Raw genomic sequence first — 17,591 nt, 5'->3', positions numbered from 1 at the left:
GGCGGGGCGCGCCGCCGCGCTCCCTCCCGCGCGGCCCCCGCGGCGCGGGGCGGCGGCGGCGGCGCGAGGGCCGCGCAGGCGCAGGCGGCGGCCGGGCCCGCGGGCGCGCGGGCGCCTGCGCGATGCGGCGCGGCGACGGCGGCGGCGGCCGGGCCGGGCCCGAGGGCGCCTGCGCGCTGCGGCGGGACGCGGCCCGGCTGGCCGGCTCCGGCGGCGCCTGGGCGGGCGCGGGGGCGGCGGGCGCGGGCGCGGCGGCGGGCGCGGGCGCGGCGGCGGGCGCGGGCGCGGCGGGCGCGGCGGGCGCGGCGGGCGGCGGGCGCGGGAAGATGGCGGAGCTGGGCAAGAAGTACTGCGTGTACTGCCTGGCCGAGGTGAGCCCGCTGCGCTTCCGCTGCACCGAGTGCCAGGACATCGAGCTCTGCCCCGACTGCTTCGCGGCGGGCGCCGAGATCGGCCACCACCGGCGCTTCCACGGCTACCAGCTGGTGGACGGCGGCCGCTTCACGCTGTGGGGGCCCGAGGCCGAGGGCGGCTGGACCAGCCGCGAGGAGCAGCTGCTGCTGGACGCCATCGAGCAGTTCGGCTTCGGGAACTGGGTGAGCGGCGCGGCCGGGCCCGGGCGGGGCCGGGCGGGGAGCCGGGGGGCGCGGGGGGCCGGGGGGAGCGGGGAGCCGGGGGGAGCGGGGCCGGGCGGGAGGCCGGGGGGAGCGGGGCCCGGGGGGGGGTCCGGGCGGGGGAGCGGGGCTGCCGGCCCCCGGGCAGCAGGGCCGGGCCGGGAGGGACACCGGGCCCGGGACCCCCCAGGCCCCCCGACAGCGCCCCTTGCAGTGGGTCGACGGGGCGCCCAGGCTGCCCCCAGCGCCCGGCCCCGGCGCCTGCTCCCCGGCCGGCGGCGGCGTCGTCGTCGTCGCTGCCCTGCGGGCTTGTGGCCCCTGCGCCCGAGCCCGCGACTCCCGGAGCGCCAGCTCCTGGGCACCTGCTCCCCGGGCGCTTCTCTCATGACCCGCCTCGCCCAGGCCGCCGCGGAGCTGGGGCAGGGCCCCCCCTCCGGAGCCCCGCAGCCTGCCTGGCCCGGGATCTCCCCGGCCCGGCCAGCCGAGGCCCCTCTTCTCCAGCCCGTCTCCAGCCCCGCGCAGGTCCCTGGGCTTGTCCTGCGCCCTCCAGCCCATCCACCCCCGTCCCCCGCGTGCTCCGTCTGCTCAGATTGGGCAGCAGGGCCCGCAGTGCCGCCCTTGGTCACTTCTCGTTTCTTCTGCCTGGTGCAGTCGTCTCCCGCCACCGCTGTGGCTGCTCCTGCTGCTGTGCCAGCCTCTCCCCACGCGCTTCTCTCTGCGCGTCCACGCAAGTAGCCGGCGTGGCCTGAGAGGCTCGCGGGCGCCGGTGCTGTGCTCGCTCTGTGTTTCCACGGAGCCTTCCCGGCAGCCCGGACAGCAGGTTTTGAACTGAGCGGTTTGGCTTGAGCGTCTGGCCCCCAGCTGCTGTCTACACTGCCTGCCCCGCTGCGGTGTGGAAACTACACACAAACACAAGCCTGGAGCCTAAACCGTTTTTAGGGTGTTGGATGAGGCACAGGGCTGGAAGGGTCCCTCTCTCCAGCGCTGCCCCTCAGGGCCCACGAATCATTGAGGGAGCTCATGAGGCTGCAGAGTCAGCTCATGGTGCCGGGAGTGCCCGTTGCTGGAGGGGACGGAGCTGGGGAGGGGCCTGGGGAGGTTGGGTGTGCTGACCGCCCTGGCTGCTGCCCTGTGGTCCCAGCCCCCCTGGGGGAGCGGGCCAGCCTGGTGAGCTGTTCTGCCCCCTGGAGCCCTGCGTGCTCCATCCGAGGCGCAGCTCTCGCTGGTGTGGCCCCCCCCAGCGGACCCCTAGAGGTGCTGGGGAGCCGTGTGGCCCACCTGCCCTCCTGTCCTTGGCCTGTGCCCTGCCCTGTGGGGCGGGGCCTTGGCTTATGCCCCATGCGAGACGCGGGCTTTTCTCGGGGCAGAGCCTGGGTTTCCCCGCGGCGGGTCTGATGCAGGCCTGGGCCGGAGCCCTAAGCACTGCCAGGGGGCGAGGGCCGCGGGTGGTGCGGGGAGCTGCGGCTCCACCGGAAGAGGCTTGAGAGGAGCAAAGTCTTGGCCTGGTGAGGCAGAGGGCAGGGCATGGGCGGGAGGGGTAGGGCACCTGGCTGGGGTAGGACGCGGGTGTGGAAAGGGCCCGGAGGTGGAGGAGGTGATAGTGGCCTCGCTATTTTCCTGATGTCGCATTCCCGGGCGTGGGGACTGGGGGCTGCGGGGAGCTGAGCCAGCCCTGAGCCTTGCGCCGTTGCGGGCTCTCCCGCCCCGGCCCCCAGCTGCGGTGGGGCAGGGCTGCAGTGGCGCCGAGCAGGACCCACACCTGGAACCTTCTGTTGCATTGGTCACCCACTGCGGACTGCGTGCCTGAGGGCTTCCGGATGGCCAGGGCGCCCTAGACCTGCACTGGTGCCTTCGTGGGCGCGGGCTGGCAGCGAGCACTGACGGGGAGGTTCCAGGAGGTCCCGAGGCGATGGCTCCACGGGCCACCCTGGGAACCACAGCAGGGCCCTTCTCCCCCAGCGTGGCCTTGGCGTGTGTGGGCAGAAGTGGCCGGTCCATCCCGTTGGCGTCCTGCTGGTGGGGGTTCTCAGGACTCGGGGCTAAGGATGGTGGAGGAGCCTGGTGGGAACCAGCTGGAACCAACAGGGGTCTCCAGCTTTGGAGCGGCGCTCCCCGCGGGCCTTGTGGAAACACGCGGGTGCCCCCTCGGCGGCGTCAGCAGGCCTGGGGTGGGGCCTGAGGACCTGCGTTTCCAGCAGCTTCCGGGCGGTGCAGGTGCCCAGGGAGCCGCTTCCGAAGCCGCAGGCGCGGAGTCAGCGTGCCGCCGTAGAGACTGATCGTGTATTCTTTACATTGAAGTTTCATTGTAGGAAACTGCGTCAGACTTATTTTTGCCATTTCCAAGCGCACGGTTCTGTGTGGCTAAGCGCGTTATACTCTGTGCAGCCGCCACCCCATCCTCTCCAGAACTTTCCCTGTGCACACCCCGTTCTCTGCTCCCCAGCCCCCGGAACTGGGCTGCTCTTTCTGTGGCGTCTGCCTGTGCTGGGGCCTCGCCGTGCCCGCCCGCCTCCGTCACCGGCTCCTTTCCCGTAGCGCGGGGCCTTCGGGTCTCCGCACGTCGTGGCCAGTGTCGGGGCCTCCTTCTCAGGGCCGAGCAGCACTCCGCTGTGTGGGAGCCCCCCGCCCTGCCCCTCATCCATCTGGCCCCGCCGGCCGCTCAGTGCTTCCCCGTTTGGCTCGCGTGGCCACAGCAGAGCGCCCGCGCCGGTGCCCACACAGGTGCCTGCTGCCGTCCTGCTGCCCCTTCCTTCGGGGAAAGGCGGGAGCGGGGAGTGAGGCGGCTGCCGGGGCGAGGGAGCTGCTGGGGCTTCTGAGGCCCGGGGGCCGTCTGTCTGCCACAGCGGCCCGTGGACGTGAGGCCTTGACGCGCTTTCACAAGTGTCTGCCTGACGCTTTGCTCCCCCTCGCCTGGGTCAGCTCGGGCTGGGGAGCTGGTGCGTTCCGGGTGCCCGAGGGGGGGGACCTGGAGTCGAGGCCGACCGGGCTTTCCATCTGCGGGACAACAAGCAGGAGCGGGGGCCGGAACGGCTGACCGCCTGGAAGGACAGAGGGGCCGGCGGGTCATCGGCCCCCTGGCGCAGAGGAGGGCGCGCTCTTGACAGGAGGAAGCGGCGCCGCGGGGCGGGGGTGCGCCCGGGCCACCGGGCAGCTGCTTTTTCCGCTGCGCTGAGGAAGCAGGAGGCGGCCCGAAGGCTGGTGACCGCGGCGGGTCTCAGCCCGTGACCGCCTGCCCGAAGCCCGTCTGGGCCCTGGCCCCTGGCCCCGTGGGGAGGTGGCTGGCCCGGAGCTGGGCCCGCGGGTGAGGCCGAGGCGGCAAGGCCAGCACGGATCCGCGAGGGGGTGGGGGGGGCTGCCTGGCGGGACGGGCTGAGCGAGCGCTCGCTGAAGGGGCTACGCGGGATGAAGAGCCCCGGGAAAGGAACCGGCGGCCCCTGGAGCTCTCTGGGAGCTCTCCCCCCTGCGCAGGCGGGCGGGGCCAGGGCGGTCAGAGGGAGGGCTTCCCCGCGCCCTCCTCTAGGACCACCGCCCCTCACGCTTGCCGAGGAAGGCGTTGGAATATTTTTAAGTATCCAGTTAACGAGCAAGCAGTCGCTGTCGCTGTCTCGTGGAAAGGAAGATGACGTCGTGGCCCCCGGAGAAGCCCAGGCCCGGGGGCGCGGAGCGTGGGCCCGAGGCGGGCTGCTTCCAGCGGCATCCCTCCCCTGGGCTCCCCCCGCCCGCAGCCCGTGCCCTCGGCGGCCGTGGCTCCGGAGCAGCCCTGGCGGGCCGGGCGTGCACAGGGCCCGTTGACTTTGTATGTGAGGAAGGAACCGGGTGGCGAGTGGGCAGAGCAGCCTGGGGGCCCCGGTCCCAGCGGGGGCAGAGAAACCCCGAGCCCCAGCCTGCGCCCCGGAGAGCTCTCTGGAGGCCCGTCCCCGCTCGGGGGCTGCAGCCCGCGCCGCGGCAGCCTGCGTGAGGCCGAGCCGAGGGCCTGGTGGAGCAAACTCACCCCTCTCGCCCGGCCTGACGCCGCCACCTTCAGAGCGGGTCCCCCGCACCCAGGGTCGCGTCTTAGGGCACGTTTCCCTGCATCTTCACAGGGCTTTAAGGACGCGGCAGACCTGTCTCTCCCGGTCTCGTCCCGAGAAGGGGAGTCTCCTCTTCAGTGAGCTAGAGGGAGACGCTGTGCCGCCTGCGGTGCCCCCGGTGCCTGGGGCCACGTCTGTGGCTCCCGCCTGTCCCCCACCCCCAGCTGCTGGGGCCTTGTGTCTCTGGAGGGGAGCAGCAGGGAGGCCCTGCGCCCTGGAACCGGAGCCGCCCCCCATGGTGAGGCAACGGGTGGTTCAGGGCTTCCCCTTTGGGGCATCCCCCTTCAGTATGCTTACGGTGCTCCCGTTACTCCTCCCGAGTCCCCACCACCTGGACCCCTCGGGACTGCCCCACCCTCCCTCTCTGCTGGGGGCGGGGGGCAAGTGAACAGACTCCCCAGGCCCGTGAAACAAGCGAGAGCCCAGCGGGACTGGGGGTGCAGGGGTACAGCTGTGCCCCTCCGGGGTGAGAACCCTGTTCTCTCCTGTCGCCTCTGCCCTCCGTCCGCCCGGGTTAAGCAGAAACTGACCTTCAGCACGTGAGGGAAGAGGCTCCGCGCCGAGCTGCTGTCCCGGGGCGGGCGTGGTGCCAGGACGTCCCCCGTGCTGGCCGCAGGGCCGGGCGGCCGCTGACTCGTGAGGCGCGGCGAAGCCAGAGCGAGCCGGGACCGCGGCCCGGGACAGTCAAGACAGTCCTAACCCGCGGACACCTCGCCCGACCTGCCTACCCGGGCGCGCCTGAGGACCGGGCTGTCCTCGCTGGGGCCGAGGCTGTGCTGCCAACCTTGCTCTCCATTTCAGAGTCCTCGAAAGTTGGGGTCCTGGGTTTTCCTGGGCTCCTGTCATTCATCTCGAAACACTATGGGGCCCCGGAGGGGGTTCCCCTTCCCTGCGGCTGGTGGGCTCACCCTGCCGGGCCGGGGCCGACACATGCACCGTTCTGAGCTCCTGGTGAAACGCGGCGCCTGGGCCTGTGATTTCACAAGCCTGTCACCGGGTCCATCTGCGGGCCAGCACCCCTTTGTTCCCCAGAGAGGGCCTGGTGACGGAGGTCTGGGCACAGCACTGGCCTGGCCGGTGCAGGGAGTGGGGGCAGCCGTCTGGGTGGGCTCTACTGTCAGCGGTGCCCACAGCCCCGGGGCCCGTGTGTTCTCCGAGCGAGACGAGGGCTCACCGGCCTGCGACTGGAGCGCGGCGCCTGACAGCAGCGCCAGCCCCTGGGCACGCTGGGTCTCTTCTGTAAAGTTTTGAATGAAAGTCTTAGACCTTTCTGAATAATTCTGAGGTCTAATTCAACTTGAAAAACTTGCAGATTTACCCCCAAAAAAAATATCACCTAAGGTCCCCGTTGATTGTCACCCTGTATCCTACCCAGAAGGTGGGCCGATGGCCGGAAAGAGGGGTCCTGGCAGTGATCCGCACCCCAGGCCCCGGCAGAGCAACCGGGGCTACCAGAGAGTGCGCGCGCGGCCGTTGGCGGGTCTTCTCCAGCCTGGTCAGCTCCGTGTCTGTCGTGGCCATGACCTATTTGAGGCAGTATTTTCTGGAATGTTCCCTGTCGTGGGGTTGGCCTGAGGCAGGTCCCAGGCCAATAGCGGTGAGCAGAATGGACTCGCGTCCCCGCTTCTCGAGGCCTTGTGGGTGTTCAGTGGGCCGATGTTCCTGAGGCCGGGAAGTTCCGTCTCACAGGTGGTGTCCCAGCTCCACCCGCCGCCCGGGTAAGCGCGGCGGCCTCATGGCTGCGGACAGACACCATCGTGTCCGCGCCTCCAGCCGCTTCGTGCAGAGGCCAAGAGTGGCCACGTGGTCGCCCGAGGCACGGGTTCAGCTGCCTGGTGCCCGGAGGGACGCCCGTGCTGCTCGCTGCCCCGGAGGGCGGGGGTGGCTGGGAAGGAGCTCCGCCGTGGCTGCGGCTCGGAATCCTTGAGGACTGAAGTTTTCTCTGGGGCGCTGAGCAGCTGCTGGTTTTCAGGGTGAGCAGAGATGCAGGTTGGGGGTGCTGGCGGCGGCCCTTCCCCCTGAGCAGGACTTGCCCCGGCTGCTTTCCTCACCTGCCTCTGGGGGTGGGGAAGGGGCCCCCGACTCCCTCACCTGCGTGGCTCCCTGGAAAGTGGACTCCGTAGCATCTGTGGGGCCGACTGTAGCTGCTGCAGCCTTGGTGGGAAGCCATGGTGGATGGAGAAGGCCCCGGGCGGGCCGGCCACACGTGGGTGGGCACCCTGCCCTCCAGACACCTTGGACAGTGTCCTGCCCTCTTGAAAGGGCAGGGTGCGGCCAGGCCAGTGGTCACCTGTGACGCTCTTCAGGACTTTCTGGTCCCGCTTGGGTGGGTGAGGAGCGCGGGGGCGCACTGCCCCCCGGGGTGAGGGGGACCCATAGGGCTCCTGGCCTGGCCAAGCCTGGCCCAGGCCCAGGCCCGAGGCCTTTGCGGGATGAGGGGCGCCGGCGAGCCTGGCGGGGTTGAGACTCGGTTTGTTTTGGACCAAGCGCGTCTGGGAAGCGGGAGGAGCAGGGTCTGGCGCGCGGGGTGTTGGGGGAAGAGTGAACAGCGCGGCCCTGCCAGACCGGCCGCCCGGGCCCTGACCCTGACCCTCCAGGCGGAGGCCAGGCCCCGGGGCGCCCCGGCGCTGCCCCGTCCCGGCCTCTCTGTCATCCCGGAGCCAGGCCGGGGGTGGGGGCTGCCCCTGTTTTTGAGTCCAGCCCCCGCGGTCCGCGGCTTTCTCGGGGGGGTCTGCCCGGTGGGGCGGGGCGGGGGCCGGGCGGGGGCGGGGGGGGCCCGGGTGACCCGCTGTCTCGCAGGAGGACATGGCGGCGCACGGGGGCGCGGCGGGGCGGGGGCCGGGGCCGGGGCGGGCCCGGGTGACCCGCTGTCTCGCAGGAGGACATGGCGGCGCACGGGGGCGCGGCGGGGCGGGGGCCGGGGCCGGGGCGGGCGGGCGGGCCCGGGTGACCCGCTGTCTTGCAGGAGGACATGGCGGCGCACGTGGGCGCGGCGCGCACGCCGCAGGAGGTGATGGAGCACTACGTGAGCATGTACATCCACGGCAACCTGGGCCGCGCCTGCATCCCCGACACCATCCCCAACCGCGTGACGGACCACACGTGCCCGGGCGGCGCGCCGCTCTCGCCCAGCCTGACCACGCCGCTGCCGCCGCTGGACATCTCGGCGGCCGAGCAGCAGCAGCTGGGCTACATGCCGCTGCGCGACGACTACGAGGTGGAGTACGACCAGGACGCCGAGGCGCTCATCAGCGGGCTCTCGGTCAACTACGACGACGACGACGTGGAGGTGGAGCTCAAGCGCGCGCACGTGGACATGTACGTGCGGAAGCTGCGCGAGCGCCAGCGCCGCAAGAACATCGCGCGCGACTACAGCCTCGTGCCCGCCTTCCTGGGCCGCGAGCGGCGCGAGCGCGAGCGCGGCCCGCGCCGCAAGATCCCGAAGGAGGAGCGCGAGCTGCGCCTCAAGCTGCGGCCGCTCTACCAGTTCATGTCGAGCCGCGAGCTGGACGAGCTCTTCGAGGGCATGCACAAGGAGAAGCTGCTGCGCGCCAAGATCCGCGAGCTGCAGCGCTACCGGCGCAACGGCATCACGCGCATGGAGGACTCGGCCGAGTTCGAGGCCGCGCGCCACAAGCGCGAGCGGCGCAAGGAGAACAAGGGCGCGGCGGGCGCGCGGCGCGGGCGCGAGGACGGGCGCGACGGCGAGCTGGCGGCGCTCGAGGCGCTGCCGGGCGCCGAGCTGCTGTCGGAGCGCGAGAAGGCGCTGTGCGGCGGGCTGGGGCTCAGCCCCGCGCGCTACCTCACGGCCAAGACGCTCATCATCCGCGACCACCTGCAGCGGCGCCAGGGGCTGCCGGCCAAGAGCCGCCTGCCCGGCTACCTGGACAAGGCGCTCAAGCGCCGCCTCCTGGCCTTCCTCACGGAGAGCGGCTGGATCGCCCGCGAGGCCTCCTGAGGGGCGCCGCGCCCCGGAGCCCGCACGTGGCACTTTAGGGGGCCGGAACCTGAGGGAGCCCGCCCGCCCTCCCGCTGCTCAGGGCTCCCGCCCGCCCGAGACCCTGCTCTGGAGCCGGGCGCCCCGGCCCGCCTCCCCGGGGCTGGTCCCGCCCCCCCCCCCCCCCCCCCCCCCCCCCCGCGCCCCCGACCCCGACGGACGGCCCGCCCCCCGGAGCGCGGGCTTGAAGCTACATGAAAGAGACAAGGAACGAAACCGCCTCCCTTCCAAGGACAACGCAATTCCGGTGCCTTCTCCTCCCCTCGCGCCCGCCCGGGCGCCCGCGGCGGCGGCCTGACCCCGGGCCCGCGGCGGCGGCGGCGGCGGCGGGACGGGCGGGCGGGCGCGAGCCGGTGCTACGCCTCACGGGCCGCGGCGCGTTCCCGGGCCGGCCCCCGGGGCCCGCCCGACAGGCGGCCGCCCCAGCCCTCCGGAGGCGGCCGCGGGGCCCCGCGAGCCTTCCAGGCCGCCGCCGGCACGTGCTCGCCCGGGCCGCGGTCCTGGATGTTCCACGGAGGCTTTACCCTTAGTCTTATTTTTGTATAAAAGGCTCCAGACTTTGAGCCTGAGGAGCAAACCCTCCCTGCAGTGCGCGCGGCCCGGCCGAGGGCCGCAGGATGCCTCACGGCTTCCAGAATCTTCTCGAGGGTATGGAGAGTTTAGGCTTGACTGTTTCACGCGCCACGATGAATGTATAATTTATGTGAGAGTATTAACTTCGTTACAGGGGAGAGTGACCTGCGCCCAGTGGCCTCTGCCCCTCCGCTGCCCCGTCCCCCTCACTCCCCTGACGAAGCAGCCCCGCCACCCCAGGGAATCAGGCTTTTCAACATTGAAACAAGCCCCACCTTTGAGCCAGAGGAGTCAGGTAGCTCTGCAGCTCTTCAAAATGACGCTTTGATGGCCAACATTCCAAAAATGTATTTCACAAACAAAAACTACTGTTTTTATTTCCCTGGTACCTATTAAACAAGTTGAGAACAAAGCGTGTGCCCGCTTGCTTCTTGCTCCCCACTTGCCTCCCGCCAGCCGGCCAGGCCTGTCCGGGGAAACCCGAGCGGCAGGGGTGGGCTGTGGCCGTGCCTCGCGGCTCTGCCCCTGCTGGGGCGTCCTTGCCACACGCACGGCAATGATGTTTGCCAAGTGGCAGTGACCCGAGGGTGAACTAATGGCAGAGACCTCCCCCCATTTCAGCAGCACCCCAGCCTCCCACCTGGCGGCGGCGGCCTCACACCCCAGAAGCCAGCTCTCCCCCTCGGACCTAGCGCCGCCCCTGGGCCTCTCACTAATGGCGCCAGCAGCTCTGCCATTTTGACCAACTAAGGTAGCTGAGGGGAAAAGAGCAACATTTGCAAGGGGTAAAAATCGACATCATGGTGACGAAAATACTCCTACATCTCTGAAAGTGACAGATCAAGTGAATTGTGCTTTTCTGTGGCGGGAACAGATTCTCGGGCGTTGCCCTCAGCCCTGAGGGCACCTCAGGCGGTGGAAGGCTTTCCTGGGCTGTGACAGAGCCCGCATCGCACAAGGAAGGGCCGCGCCTCATCAGAAGGCCCCCTTGCCCTGCGACACAGGCCCTGACTCCCACGCGCCCGCAGCCCCCGGGCTCCGGCCCCGCAGAGGACAGGAGCAGGCTGGTCTGGAACCTGCCGCCAAGGCGCACGGAACAGGTGTCGGAAGGTAGGAAAATAAAGTCTGAAAAGTTAAAACGGTATTTAAGTAGCGTGTGGAGCGTGTAGTCCTCAGATGAGAGACGGCCCCTCTCACCTCAGGTCAGTAACGAGGGGAGTAACGATTTAAACGCTTCTGAATAAAACAGGCACTGGTTTTCTCAAATTTGGTTTTGACAAACCGAGCTATTGGCAAACGAAGGTGGTGGTGAGGGGGCGAGGCCTGCTTCCGCACGTCAGCTCCTGTCACTTGAGAACCCAGAAGTGGGGCAAAACCCACCAAAGTGAGTTCATGGTTCTTACTGGGGGCATCAAGAAACTTGAACAAGAACATGGCTCACACCCCCGCCCGGCCCCGCGTGGCTCTGGCGCGCTCCCAGGCCCCGCGCCAGGGGCTGTAGAGGATGGCACGGCCAGGCACAGTCAGACAGCCGGGTCCCGAAGGCCTTTTATTCAGCTAAGAGTGCTGAGGCCACCGGATTTGGAGCGGACAGTGGCATTCACTATGGTCGGGCCAGCCGCGCTCGCGCGTCTGTTCTGGAAGCACGAGCAACTACCAACCAGGTATTAGAAACCAACGAGCAGACACCTGTTCAGAGTTCATCAACGCAATCGGCTGCTGCCTTAGCTTTGTTGGCCACAGTTACGAACGCTTCCAACAGGGCTCGGCACAGGTCAGAAGTACTCAGAGGTGAGAGAACGACGAATCAGCTTGGTGAGAGTTACAGCGAGTGACTACAGACCACCGACGCCCCTGGAGGCGGCTAAGCTTCCTTCACCACCCCCACCAGGGCTGGCCTCAGGGTGCGCCCGTGCAGCTTGTACCCCACTTTGTTAACCAGCGCTACTGTGCCCGGCTCTTTGCCCTCGACTGGCGTGTGGAACAAGGCCTCGTGCTCATAGGGGTCGAACTTGGCTCCCACGGGGTTCAGCTTGAGCAGGCCGTGCTTGGTGAACACCTTCTGGATCTGCACCTCCGTCATCACCAGCCCCTCGTACAGGCTCTTCAGGTGCGGGTTGTCTTCCCTGATCTCCTCCTGAGGCACGCACTGCGTGGCTTTCTCCAGGATGTCCGCCACCTCCAGCAGGTCCTTGCAGAAGGCCTGGATGCCTACGTGAGGCAAAAGAACAGCGTTTGCGAGGGGGCGCCGCACGCTCCACGGATCCCTCCTTCTAGAGTGTCAGTGACTTGATTCAAAACGAAACAAAAAGTTGAGGAAAGAAGCTATGACGAGACAGCCAGAGAAGCAGGAAACACTCCATGCACCCACTCTATGCCTGGCCCCAGCGAGGCCATGTCTCTGGCAGTTACCAGGCTGCTCGGGGTTGGTCACCTCCGAGTCTCAGCCCCTTCAAGTGCTACATGGGGATCCCAACAGTACCTAACACACCGCGTGGCTAGGAGACGGAGCGCCTCACAAGCTAGCAGCGCCCAGACTCCAGAGCACGCATCTGTGTTTTGATCAGGCCGCACGGGGGGTAAAGCCCACACCAACCTTCACCAGAGGAAGCAAGTCCGGGCAAGGTCGGGGCCCAGATGAATCATGCTCCAAAGAATCTTGTCCCCTGCGCGGCAGGGAGGCAGGACACAGCAAAAACCTCTCACCAGGCCTGGGCTGCTTCCTCTGGAGCCTGACAGGATGCCCTGCACCACTGCCCGCCCGCTGTGAGGACAGGGGTCACATGGCCTTAGGGACCTCAACTGCAGAGTGGGAGGCCCTGACCACGCAGCAGCAGCACCCCCGGCACTCGGCGCCATGCAGGGCACGTGGGAGGCCCTCCCACCCGAACCCCACACGCCCACACCCAGGTCTTCAGGTGTTAGAGCAGAAGCTGCTCCTTCCTCAGCACCTGTTGCTTCTCGCCACGTCCCACGGCCGTTTCTGTTCCCTTCGCACGCCCGACTGCCCATCCGGGTCGAAGCTGGAGGACCTGCCAGCCTGGCCTGCGCTGGGCCACCGCACGCCCTGCCCACCACCTCCCCCAGGCCCGTGTCTGCAGGTACCGTATAATTTGGCCTCCTCCACCAGCTTCTGGCTCCGCTGCCGCAGGTTCTCGGTGTCCGCCAAAGCACGCTTGTACTTTTCCTAAAGAAAAAGGGAAACGGACGGGTAAAACGTGGGCCAAATTCACAGGACGGCAGGTCTGACAGAACACAACACGGTGTTTGTTATTGCTTCTGAGAGCAGGTGGCTCAGCCCAGAGCGGACGAGGCCCCCTCAGGGGCAGGATGTCACAGTGTCGTGGCCTCAAGGCCCTTCTGACTCAAGCACGCAGCAGGGGAAGGGACAAGGCAAAACGCGGGCCTCCTTACCCGAGTCTCGCTACCCTCCAGGGAGGCCCAAGCGCTTCCTCAGCAGAACACAGGTGGCCTAGTAAGGGCCCAAGTACTGGGCCCACGGCTGGAGGGAGGCGGAGAACCAGGGGCCAGCCGAGCCCCACCCACCCACTAGGGAGGCCCCAGCAGCGAGGCCTGCTGCACTGACCACTGCCCGAGGGACTCGGTTCGAAGCTTCACCAAGCGGCAAACACCCAAGTCCTGGTGTAGTGCTCGCTCCTCAGCACCCGTCCTGTCATCGCCCCCAAGGAATTCTATTTCTAAGGTGTACTGAATTACTGTGTGTGGGGGGGGGGTGTCTCTGTCTTCCATCTCAGAGCAGGGCCTTCAAGGCCCAACCCCCCACCAGTTGGCAGCCTCAGGCGCCACGCCAGCAGGGAAGTAGTTTAAAGGGGTGCTGGGCCGCTCCCAGAGCTGGGTAGAGCTTGAGGTGCACCCCCTGTGTGTTTCCCAGCGTGTGAGACCCAGTCGCTAACTCGCTCCTGAGCCCTGCCTCTCCGAGAGTCCCCTACAACCACCCCTCTGGTCCCCTCTGTCCTTCGTGTTCGGGGCCTTGCCTGAGGCCTGGCTCAACCAGCTACAGCAGGTATTCCTCATGTGTCAGGAGCATAATAATCTGCGTGGCAACCACAGCCACGCACGATGTGGGTTCTAGACCCTCTTGGGCAGTAGCTTGCTGCAGGCGCCACACGGCAGACAGACTGAGCATCGCTGGCCTCAGTCTCTGTGACCACACAACATGGTGGCTAGACAGGCCTCGGCAAGGAAGCTTGCCTACCGGCCACCGACCACCCTTCCCGGCGAGCTCAGAGTCCTCACCATGGTCTCCTTCAGCTGCTCCTCCAACTTGACCTTCTCTTCCAGGAGTAGTTTCTCTGCAGAGGGAGAATCTGTCTTCGGTTCATTGTGACCCACGTCGTCCTCCAAATTCTGGCCATTCTTCTGCTTTGTGGCTGTGCACAGGAGCCGAGGAGAGGGCCTTCAAAAAGCACCACGTGTCAGAAGTCACGGTCGTGCTTGCTCTCAGTCATCTGAGAGAACTCTAAATTACTTCAAAATTAATTTTAAACAAAGCTATTGGCTGTGGGAGAGGAGTATTCGCAGATCTAGGAAAGGGAAACTGATACACGGGATTTCTACACCATCTTCTGTGAGACAGCGACCCCTGCTAGCCAGCAGCAGAATGCTCCTGTTGGGGACTTTTTTGGGGGAGTCTGGGAAATTCACTCAAAAGTTTTCCATGGGAGTCCACGACAACAGCATTCCCAACAGCCCTCCCCAAGCGACCCAAGCCCCCCGGAGAGGGGGGAGCCGCCTGCGCCCGAAGCCACCGCACGGGAGGGCCGCGGGGGCAGTCTGTGCCCCCTTCCACCCAGCACCTCCTCCTGACAGGGGGTCCTCCAGGATGCCAGCTCGAGCTGCGGAGCAGCCACTGCTAGTGTGGGGGCCAGTGCTTGGGGTCACAAAACAGGCGGGGACTCTGCCCACAGGGCGCCGGCCCTCACGCGGGAAGGACAGTCACAGGCAAGACCTGCCCTCGGAGCAGCCAGCAGGCGAGGAGGGCGAGCTGCAGGCTGTGGGGGGCGCCAGACTGTGGAAAGCTCCGCGCGGGAGCCTTCGAGGGACCGGTGAGGCGAGTCCCGCCAGCCAGGGGGAGGGGACACGTCCGGAAGGGGGAAGGGCCCAGGCACCGGGAGGGCGGGCAGCCCCGGGGGCCTGCAGAGGCCACGACCGCGCGGTGACAGCGGCGTCCGGTCGGAGCCGCACTGAAGGGCGGGGGCAGCCCTAGGTCACAGGGCCGCTCGCTCGTGGGCGACGGGCGGCCGCACCGGCCCGTGGGGTCCTGCCACAGCCCGCGCCCCGACGAGAACTCTCCGCGGACTGGAGAAAACCTCCCGGGAGCAAAGCGCTCCACGCAGACCGTGCAGGACGCGCCCCGGGCCGGACGGCGGCGGCACGGCCGAGAGCGCGCGCGGACCCGCCGCCGGGCCGCGAGGACAAACCGGGGCTCCGGGGCCAGGTCGGCCGGGGGGCTCGGCGGGCCAGGGAGGCGAACCTCCGCGCGCTCTCCCCGCCCCCACAAAGCCAGGCCTTCAGGCGGGCCCGGCCCGGCCCGCGTCTGCCGCGGGGGGTCGCGCCTGTCACCGCCCGGGATCCCCGACCGCAGCCGCCATGAGGCCCCTTCCAGGACGGCGGGGTGGGGGGCAGGGGCCGCAGGGGGGCAGGGCCGCGGGGGCCGCGGGGGGCAGGGGGTCGGGGGTGCGGGGGCCGCGGGGGGGCAGGGGGCGCGGGGGGGCAGGGGCCCCGGGGGGGCAGGGGCCGCAGGGGGCAGGGGCGCGGGGGGCAGGGCCGCGGGGGGCAGGGGGCGCGGGCCGCGGGGGGCAGGGGGGGCGGGGGCCCCGGGGCCTGACCTTGGCGGGGCACGTGCGCGGCCGCGGGGCGGGCGCCCGGGCCGGGCCAGGCGGGGGTCGCGCGGCGCCGGGAGGCGCGGGCCCTCCCGAGCCCGGCAGCGGGGCGGCGGCACGGGAGGGCGGCCCCGGGCCCGCGCCGCCTCGGGCCAGCTGCGACAGCCGCTTACCTGAGCGCCAGCGCCAGCGCCGGGAGGCCGCGCCGCGCCAGCCTGACGCACCGCGCCGCCATGACTGCCGCCCGCACTGCGCACGCCACGGGCAGGCGCGGAGGCCGCCGGCCCGCCCCCTCGGGCCCAGGCCCCTCGCGCCGGCGACGGGTCGCCCTCGGCCAATCCTCGCCCGCTGCTCCTTGATGGGCAGAAGTTGCCACCAATAATTGCGGGCCGCGGCGCGGGGCTCTCCGCCCGCCGGTGGGCGGGGCGTGACGCCACTGGGAGCCCCCGAAGTCGAAGGGGTGAAAGGTTGAGGGCCCGTGGGCGGGGCGTGTTCGGGGAAGAGCCAATGGGGAGGACGAGCGAGGGGGCGGGGCGGGGCGGCCTCCGTGCGTGTTTCCGGCGCCCTTTGCGCGGCGCGGCGAGGGGGGCCGCGCGGGGGCCGGGCCGGCGGCGCCGAGTTTGCGGGGTGCGGGTGGGCGCCGCGAGCGCCCCTGGCGGTCTCTCGGGCGCGGCCGTCGGGGCCGTGGTTGGGGCGCGGCCGCGGTGACGGGGACCCTGGGGTTTGCGCCGCAGAAGCGCCAGGAAGCGGGGCCGCGGGGGCGCGGGGGCCGCTTCCCGCCCGTCGGCCTCCTCAGAGCCGAGCGGCGGAGCCGGGGCGCCCGCTGGCGGGTCTGGCGGGGCCGGGGCGTCACCCCCCGAGGGACGGGGCGCAGAGGCCCGGGGTTGCCGGGGGCAGCCCCACCCCCGGCCCCGCTGGCCCGGCCTCTCCCGCCTGGCCCGGCCGCGCCCCGCGCCCCGCCTGGGTGTCTGTGCCCCGGAGCGGCCGGGAGCCCCGGGAACCCCTGCTCCCCGCGGGCGGGGCGGGCGCAGCCAGGGGCGCCCGTGGGGGCTGCGGCCGCCCGCGCAGGAGGGACGCGGGGCCGGGGGCCGGGGGGCCGCGGAACTGGGGGGCCGGGCCTAGTCTGGGGTGGCGCCGGCGTGGCCCCCGCAGCCGGCCGCCCAGCTCCAGTCGAGAGAGGCTGGCGACGCGGGGCGGGGGCGCGGGTGCCTCGGGCTTTGGGGGGAAATTTACGGAACAGTCGCGTCGCGCTGCTGAAACTGGGCTCCCGGCATTTGTTGTGAGGACTTGAAGGAGACTTACTTGTCGGGCCTCTTGGGGCTCAGCGCGAACAGGCGGGCGCCCTCCACTCTCGGGTGCGGCCGGAGCGGGCCCCACGGGAGCCCCCGCGTGCGGCCCGCGGCTGTGCCGGCGTCTGCGCGGGAGCCGAGGCCGGGCCCGGGCGTCCTCGCCGCCTCTCCGGGGAGACTGGGGGCCGCTCTGGCTCCCTGCGGGGCACCTCGCACCTCCTCCAGAGAGATGAAGCTGCCCGGGAGGGATGCACCCCCTGCAGGGGGCGCGGGTGGCCCTGGGGAGGGGGTGCGGGGGAGCTGACCCCACGCGGTGCCCCAAGCAGGACAGGGTGGCGGGAGAAGGAAAAGCGACCTGGGGGAAGGTCGTGCAGATGGCTGACGGCTTGTTGCGGGGCCCAGACCCCTGGGGGGTCAGGCCAGCCGCAGGGCCACCGGGGAAGGGGCCGGCCAGCCAGGCCAGGTGACTTGGCAAGGCCATGCCGGTGTGAAAGGCGGGGCCCCTGGCATCTCTCCTACAGATACGGTGGTGAGGCGGCTGGTGGGGCTGAAGCCAGAGGCTACCAGCATGCGCCCTCAGCAGGGGCCCCACCCCCATCCTCTCACTTGGCTTTGAAATGAGCAGATTAAAAGACGCTGGGTCTGGGGGGTGTGGTGGATAGGACCCTCCAGGCGGGAGGCAGGGGCCAAGCACCAATGCCCATGTCATGACAGTCCCGCCGAGCCAGCTGACCTTAATGCTGAGAGAGGACTCAGCAGCTTGACCCTGCTGGGAGCCTTCTAAAATTAGAGCCTCCTGGGCCTCCCTGGTGGCGCAAGGGGTTAGGCACCGCACTAGGAAGCAATCAGCAGCTTCCGCAGAGCGAGTTCAATCCCCAGCCCGCCAGGGAGGTGACCCACATGGCGCAGCAGACCTCTCCTGTCTCCCCGCTGCTCCCCTCGGCAGTGCATTTCAGTAGATCTGCCTGTTCTGCTCCCTGCTCTGTCTCTGGTGAATCCTCTCAGATCCCACACCTCTGGCCTGTACCCCAGCTCTTGTGTGCATAAATAAATAAATCTTTAAAAAAAATGGCAAATGGTATTAAACAATATTAAAAAAAAAAGGAGAGCTTCCTCCAATGTGACGTGGGGGAACTTCAAAGCAGGATAAAGACCCAGTGCCCCCTTGGGGTTAAAGATGGAGGGTTGAGTGGGGAGGTGGCAGG

The 17,591-nt window shown here is 69.2% G+C and overlaps 2 protein-coding genes across 2 annotated transcripts; one reads left to right on the top strand and one right to left on the bottom strand.

Moving 5' to 3' along the window:
• Positions 1-277: 277 nt before the first annotated feature.
• Positions 278-8,670, top strand: TADA2B (transcriptional adaptor 2B). Its single transcript, XM_037529514.2, has 2 exons — positions 278-596; positions 7,650-8,670. Exons 1-2 carry the CDS (start codon positions 327-329, stop codon positions 8,640-8,642), a joined length of 1,263 nt encoding a protein of 420 aa, XP_037385411.1. The 5' UTR covers positions 278-326; the 3' UTR covers positions 8,643-8,670.
• Positions 8,671-9,547: 877 nt separating this feature from the next.
• On the bottom strand, positions 9,548-15,332 carry GRPEL1 (GrpE like 1, mitochondrial). The gene is made up of 4 exons (XM_037529515.2): positions 15,271-15,332; positions 13,512-13,671; positions 12,360-12,441; positions 9,548-11,465 (listed from the first exon to the last, which is right to left on the bottom strand). The coding sequence occupies exons 1-4, from the start codon at positions 15,330-15,332 to the stop codon at positions 11,119-11,121; spliced, it is 651 nt and encodes a 216-aa protein (XP_037385412.1). The 3' UTR covers positions 9,548-11,118.
• Positions 15,333-17,591: the final 2,259 nt, after the last annotated feature.

The sequence above is a fragment of the Talpa occidentalis genome, unplaced genomic scaffold, assembly GCF_014898055.3.
Source record: "Talpa occidentalis isolate TD23 unplaced genomic scaffold, MPIMG_talOcc4v2.1 talOcc4.6, whole genome shotgun sequence".
NCBI lineage: Eukaryota > Metazoa > Chordata > Mammalia > Eulipotyphla > Talpidae > Talpa > Talpa occidentalis.
The sequence above is the reverse complement of the archived record's forward strand: the minus strand, read 5'-3'. Positions and strand labels throughout refer to the sequence as shown.